This window comes from Lucilia cuprina, chromosome 2 (assembly GCF_022045245.1).
Source record: "Lucilia cuprina isolate Lc7/37 chromosome 2, ASM2204524v1, whole genome shotgun sequence".
In the NCBI taxonomy this organism is placed as follows: Eukaryota; Metazoa; Arthropoda; class Insecta; order Diptera; family Calliphoridae; genus Lucilia; species Lucilia cuprina.
The window spans coordinates 64,191,771-64,199,595 of NC_060950.1; the positions used below are offsets into that span (position 1 = coordinate 64,191,771).

The following is a 7,825-nucleotide window of genomic DNA, read 5'->3' on the forward strand; positions in this document are numbered from 1 at the left end:
AGTCTATAGTCTAGTCTATAGTCTAGTCTATAGTCTAGTCTATAGTCTAGTCTATAGTCTAGTCTATAGTCTAGTCTATAGTCTAGTCTATTGTCAAGTCTATAGTCTTAGCTGGTTATTGCATTATTTCGAAATTTCAATTTTCCATGTCTGGTTTATGACAAACACTTGCCTCACCAACTTTCAATGCATTTAGACGATAAAATATTGTAACGAGACACAATAGCAAAAACAGAAAACAAAAAACACATACTGTCACCAACAACCACCATTTTCGAAAAAAATATTTGCCACCACCAACGATTAAACCTTTTTGGGCTCTTTTGAACCGAACAATTTTTGAATACATATACTTTATGCATTTGATAACTGTTTTATTTGTAAAAAAGAACATGTAAATTACTTGTGTTTTTAAACACCCTTATCTGTTACACGTACACAAACAAATATCAACAAAAAAGTTTTATTGAAGACAAAAGCACATGTTTCGCTTTCTTTCTGAAGGAAAAAGTTTTTTTTCGTGTTTAGAAAAAAAGTTCAACATACACTATGAAAATTTCCTTTAAGGACCTTAACAACATTCTTGAAAAGATAAGTAAGTGATAGGCAATTGTTTAGCAACATATTTTTGTAAGAGACTGCAAATGTTTAGCAACATATCGAGTTTCAAATTAAAGATTTAGATCATGAAATTGTTTTCCTATATCATAAATAATATTAAAGTTTTAACAAAATGTTGCCAAACAACTCTAGTATCAAGCAGGAAATGTTTAGCAACATGTTTGGTGGCAAATTAAAGAAATTGTTAAGAAAATATTAAAACAAAATGTTTATTTCTGAAAAGAAAAATTGTTAAAAGTTTTTATTAAGGCCTTACAAATGTTTAGCAACATATGTTGTTGATGCAATAAATGTTTGGCAACATTTTCAGTTGCAAATTAAAGAAATTGTCAAGAAAGTATTAAAACAAAATGTTTATTTCTTAAAAAAAAGTCGTTAGAAATGTTTAGCCACATATACGGTTGAGGCTGTAAATGTTTGGCAACATTTTCAATTGCAAATTAAAGAAAAGGTTGGTTTTTCGAAATTTATTTCCATATTAGTGTAATAGGCTTCATAACTGTTTTAAAAGAATTAAACAAAATGTTGCCAGACATTATTTGTGGCAGACAGGAAATGTTTAGCAACATGTTTGGTGTTAAATTGAAGAAAAAGTACATTAGAAAAATCGAACTCTAAATGTTAATTAATTAAAAGAAAAAGTTTTCTAAAGACATTTTTAAGAAATAAGAAATCTTCAACAACATTTTTGTAAGGCCCTCAAATGTTTAGCAACATGTTTAGTTTTAAATTGAAGATTCAAATAAAAGAAAACTTTTGATTTCGAAGTATGTTTCCTAATTGGTCTAATAGATTTCATTACTGTTTAAAAACATAAAACAAAATGTTGCCAGATAATATGTTTAGCAACATGTTAGGTGTTATATTGAAGAAAAAGTTTAGTTGAAAAAGCGAATAATAAATGTTAATTTATTTAACTTAAAATTGTCTAAAGACATTTTTAAGTTATAAGAAATCTTCAGCAACATATTTGTTAAGGTTTCAAGATGTTTAGCAACATGTTTAGTTTAAATTGAAGATTCAAATCCAATAAATATTTAATTGAATGAAATGTGTTTCCTTATTGGTCAAATAGACTTCTTCACTGTTTAAAAAGCTTCAAGCAAAATGTTGCCAGACACGAAGTTTAGCAACATGTTAGGTGTTAAATTAAAGAACAAGTCACAACAAGAAAAAGCGAAAACTAAATGTATATTTATTAAAAGAAAAGTTTTGTAAAGACATTTTTAAGTTATAAGAAATCTTTAGCAACATATTTGTTAAGGTTTCAAGATGTTTAGCAACATGTTTAGTTTAAATTGAAGATTCAAAAACAAGAAATATTTAATTGAATGAAATGTGTTTCCTTATTGGTCAAATAGATTTCATCACTGTTTAAAAAGCTTCAAGCTAAATGTTGCCAGACACTATGTTTAGCAACATGTTAAGTGTTAAATTAAAGAACATGTCACAACAAGAAAAAGCGTAAACTAAATGTTAAATTATAAAAAGAAAAGTTTTCTAAAGACATTTTTAAATTAAAAGAAATCTTCAGCAACTTTTTGTTAGGATTTCAAAATGTTTAGCAACATGTTTAGTTTTAATTTAAACATTTAAATCAAAAAAATATTTCGTTTTAAAAAATCTGCTTCCTTATTTGTATAACAAACTTGAAAACTGTTTTTAAAAATAAAACAAAATGTTGTCAGACAACATAAAATGCAGACAGGAAATGTTTAGCAACATGTTGGATAACAAATTAAATAGATTATCTATGAAATTTAAAACAAATTTTTAAACATATTTCACTTAGGACTAATTAAAAAAGTTGCATAATCTTTATAACGCAAAAAAACTTTTAAAATAAATTTCTTTTTCCTCCAAAAAAAAAGCTCTTTTCCCTCAAATTTTCTTAATTAAATAATGCCGCATAACTTTCCATCCAAAAACTCATTTCATTTAAGTGCAAGAAAGTAATTTAGAAAAAAGAGAAAGAAATATTTTTTTTTCAGATTAATTAACTAAAAAGTGTCGATAATGTGGACGCACGATTTATTTCACAACATACGATTTACGTGATCATTAGATGGATTAGACATTGAAAAGAGTCAAAATCAACAACAATAAATAAAAAAGACACAAAACTGTTTTAATATATAAACCAGAAGTAAAAGTTTTATGCTTTCTCAGAAACAAAAAAAAAAAAAACTACTAAAATACGTGACCCTGCTATGAAACAAATGAAAGGCCCCCTTCCTTACAAGCGTAAAGACCCCAAAATAAATTTGGTTTTTGAAAACACCCTTATGTGTAACAAACTTTATAGGCTTAAGTTATAGCAACAGCAGCAACAACAACAACAACAACCCTTCAAATAGATAGCTAAACTTTTTGTCTAGTTTTACCAATCTACTCTCTTTTGTCACTGACATTTATTACCAAATTCCCGCTCTCCTTTCTTTTCTTCTATATTTTTCTATAATTTATTTAACATTTTGTGATTGCTAGACCAAAAGTTTGTTGTAACTCTAGGTTTTATTTCCGTTTTTCCTAGCAAATAACACTGTAAACAACTTGTTTTTGTTTGTTAACTGTCTCTCTTCCCCCCCCCCCCTCTCTCTCGCTCGCACTCTTGTAACTGTCACTTGAACTCCTTTGTGTTTATAAACACTGTACATTGTTGCAAAATTGCATAAAATTGTTTAGACTCATTTTGTTTGTATTGTTTTTAGTGTTGCTAGAACAAATGGTTCATTTTTATGTCTAAATGACTGTCTGACAATTGTAATTTACAGCGTACATAACTTCCTTTAATGTTGCTCAACATCCTTCCTAAACTCATTCCCAGGAAAACCAAAAAAAGGGGGTTTTTGTACTAAAAGTGAAAACTTTAAAAATCATATATTTTGAAAACTTCTAAAACAATTTTTATGAATTCTTGCATAATTATAAAGGAAGTCATAAGCTTTTCAAAAATTCAGCTTTTCATTATACTATTGTTTAAACTCTTTTAAAGCTTTAAGCTTTCAAAGTTAAAAACAAAGTTTAAGTTTTGCATTTTTTGTAAAAAAATTTAAAATTCAAATATTTAAATTTTTTTTACGATTTTGAAAGAAATTGTTCTAAAGTTATAGATAAGGACTTAAGCTTTCAGAAAATATAGCTTTAAAATAATTTGCTTAAGTACAGTTAGAGCTTTAGGCTTTCAAAGTTTAACATTATGTGTAACAAAGAAAAGTTCGTGAAGAAAAAAAATTACTCTTAAAATCAAATATCTTGATAATATCTATTTGGATTTTGAAGGATTTTATTCTAAAAGGAGGAATAGAGGACTAAAGCTTTCAGAAAAGATAGCTTTAAAACCATTTGCTTGACTACAGTTAAAGCTCTAGGCTTTCAAAGTTTAACATCAAAACTTCCAAAAGAAAAACTTATAAAATATAAAATCGTATATTTTAAAAACTTTCTAACTCGATATTAAAGGATTTCGATCTAGAATTAAAGAGAAGGACTCAAGCTTTCACAAAATGTAGCTTTTAAATATATCATTTGAATGCTTATAAAGCTTTATGTTGTCAAAGTTGTATGAATTAAAATTTCCTGCAAAAAAAGTTACAACTTTGATAAATCAAATATTTGGAAAACTTTTAAACCGATCAAGGAAGAATTTTTCACAAAAAATTAAACAGAACGACATAAGCTTTCAGAATATGTAACCATTTTCTTTTAAGACACTAAGAGCTTGTGTTTTTTAAACTATGACCTCAAATTTGTCGGTGATTTTGTAGGGTTATAAGGATCAAACTTAAGACATATTATATATCAATAGAAAGGACATAAAGTCTAGTTTTTAAAAATGTATAAAGATTTATAATCCTTTAATAAAAGTTTTAGAAATTGACATAATGTTATAGATATGAAATAAATCAAAAAAATTTTTGGTTTTTTGAAATGGGCTTATGTTTCAGGTGTAGTTTTAGGCTAACGTGGAATCAAAACTTTAGTCTTGTTATATATCAAAAGAAAGGAAATTGTGTGTAGTTTCCAAAAATGTTCAAAAAATTGTAATAATATTAAATTTGTTTAATAAATTTTATGTTTTTATAGGTAAAATTTAAATGTTTAAATTTAAAAATTAGTTTAAGTTTGTCGGCCATTTTGTAGATATATGGGGATAAAATTTTAGACTTATTATATATCATTAGAAAGGTAATGGTGTCTAGTTTTTGCTAATATATAAATAGTTAAACTCCTTAAATAAAAATTTTATAAATTAACAAAAAATTAATGATATAAAGTAAAATTATTTCTTTTTATTTTTATAAAATCGGTTCCTGTTACGGGGCTCTTATTTGGGGTGATGTTTAATCAGAATTTTAACTTATTGTATAGTAATAGATAGCTTATTATGTCTAGTTTTCAAAAATATTGCTGTATTTTAAAAATTATACAATTTGTTTAAGGAATTCTTTGTTTTTAGGAAAATTAACACTTTTTGGTATTTACAAAATAGTTATGGGGATTGGCGGCCATTTTTTGGTTGTATTTTTATCAAAATATAGTTGTGTTATATATCAAAAGAAAGGAAATTGTAGTTAGTTTTTAAAAATATATAAATTTTTGTAAAACTAATTAGTTTAAATGAAATTTTAAAGATTTTTTTAGGGACATTTTAGAAAAAGTGATGAAAACTGTTTTAGTTTTTCTTTAAACTAACGAGTTTAGCTAAACTTAGTTTAATAAATCTAAAGTTTAAGTGTTTTAAAAGTGATTAAAACTGTTTTAGTTTTAGTTTAAACTTACGAGTTTAGCTAAACTTAGTTTAATAAATCTAACGTTTAAATGTTGAAAAGTTAATTAAACTTTAGGTTTATTAAATTTTTAAAATTTTCTTTAATAGAAATTAACAAAAACAACTTACCCCAGCTACACTTTGAGCCACAACCGGTTTACCAGCTCCAGCCTTAACTAAAGCCATAGCATTGCTGCTTAAACAGCTGCCAACATAAGAAGAAGAAGTCTGCTGCTGTTGTTGTGATGATTGCTGCTGTTGCTGTTGTTGTGTAGAAACTTGCAATGAATCATTAGAAATTGCCGAAAATTGTGATGAATTCATTATCGAATTATAATCCAAAATGGTTCCACTACTACTATTGCCATTTATAGCCGTCGTATTATTACTGCCGTTGTCCACCACAGTTGTGGGTATTAATTGAAATTGCAATTGAGCCGTTATAGTGCCAGGAGCAAATTCAGCCGATGATTCCATATCACTGCCACTGTTAAGGCTGGCAGTGGTGTTGGTATTTATAGCCGTAGGCGTTATTAAAGAGCAGTCACGTGTTTGAGCTGCCGTTATTAAATCAACAGTGGGTGTTAGATTGTGATTTGTACTTAAGGTACTAGAGATTAGTGTAGGATTGCCTATCAGAGTAGTAGAGCCCACTCCAGTCGAACTACTATTGGAGCCCACTGATGAGTTTAAATGCAGTGAACGTACTTTTTCAGACATTATTTGTTGTGTATTTTAAAATGGAAGGCGGGGGGTTAGCAAGAGGCGTGGTAGCAGTACAAGTTAAGAGCTGGTAGCATTAAGAACAGTATTTAAGTCTTAAGTTTCATAAAGTTTAAGTCCCCGTCTGTGTGTTAACAAGTCCGTCAAGTCCCTGTCTGTTAGTTTATGTTGTTGTTTTTATATTTAAATACTGCGCTAATGATTCATTTTATTAATTTTTTTATTTTTAAACAGCTAAAAAGAAATGAAAGACAAGAAGAAAAATATATAAGAAATGATTATGAATGTGATTTTTATTTTTTTTTTTTTTTTTGGTAAAAGCGTCTATTTAGTGTGTGAATGTTTTTTTTTATATTATTTTTAATTTATTATTATTTATGTTCTTAAGTTTTAGTTTTGTGTATGTGCAAGAATTTGTTAAAGTGTTTTCTTTTCTTTTTATTGTTGTTGTTTCGTTTCTTCTACTTAATTAACTAAATATTTCTAATTCTTATAAATCTATTTAATATTAATTGGGAGTTAACAGCATTTGACAGTTTTATGATTTTGTTAAATTAATTGTTGTAAATGTGTTTTCTTGTTTATGGTTTTTTAGGTTTTTTTGTTTTAGAAAATTTCTTAGTTTATTTTTATAAAAATTATTTATGTAAAGAAGTTCAATCACCAGTGTAGAAGGAGGTTTGACAAACAAAAAAAAAAATATTATAAGAAATGTTCATCAAATGACCACACAAACATCATGAAATTAACCCTTTGAGGGGGGAAGAAAACAATAGCGGCAAATAGAATATAATCTGGATTACAGGTTAAAGACATAGAATGAACCATAGAACAGTCTAAAGACTGGACTATAGAATAGTCTATAGGCCGGACTATAGAACAGTCTATAGACCGGACTATAGAACAGTTTATAGACCGGACTATAGAGCAGTCTATAGACCGGACTATGGAACAGGCTATAGACTAGAATATAGAACATTCTATAGACTGGACTATAGAATAGTCTATAAACTAGACTACAAAACAGTATATAAAGTAGACTTCAGAACTGTCTATAGATTGGACTAGAATAATCTATAGATTGGACGATAGAATAGTCTATAGATTGGACAATAGAATAGTATATTAGTATGGACTATAGAACAGTCTATAGACTGGACTATAGAACAGCCTATAGACTGGACTATTGAACAGTCTATAGACTGGACTATAGAACAGTCTATAAACTGGACTATAGAACAGTCTATAAACTGGACTATAGAACAGTCTATAAACTGGACTATAGAACAGTCTATAGAATGGACTATAGAACAGTCTATAGACTGGACTATAGAACAGTCTATAAACTGGACTATAGAACAGTCTATAGACTGGACTATAGAACAGTCTATAGTCTGGACTATAGAATAGTCTATAGGCTGGACTATAGAATAGTCTATAGTCTGGACTATAGAATAGTCTATAGTCTGGACTATAGAATGGTCTATAGTCTGGACTATAAAATAGTCTATAGTCTGGACTATAGAATAGTCTATAGTCTGGACTATAGAATAGTCTTTAGTCTTTACAGTTCTATAGTCCAGACTATAGACAGTTCTATAATCCAGACTATAGACAGTTCTATAGTCCAGACTATAGACAGTTCTATAGTCCAGACTATAGACAGTTCTATAATCAAGACTATAGACAGTTTTATAGTCCAGACTATAG

At 27.9% G+C, this 7,825-nt stretch overlaps 1 protein-coding gene across 1 annotated transcript in view; it reads right to left on the minus strand.

Annotated features, from left to right (window-relative positions):
* LOC111684874 (GTPase-activating protein CdGAPr) overlaps nucleotides 1–7,825 on the minus strand; it is a 51,716-nt gene that overhangs the window by 25,379 nt on the left and 18,512 nt on the right. Inside the window, exon 2 of the mRNA XM_046945193.1 lies at nucleotides 5,522–6,349. Within this exon, the coding sequence (XP_046801149.1) occupies nucleotides 5,522–6,112 (591 nt within the window). The 5' untranslated portion in view covers nucleotides 6,113–6,349. The remainder of the gene's footprint in view (nucleotides 1–5,521; nucleotides 6,350–7,825) is intronic.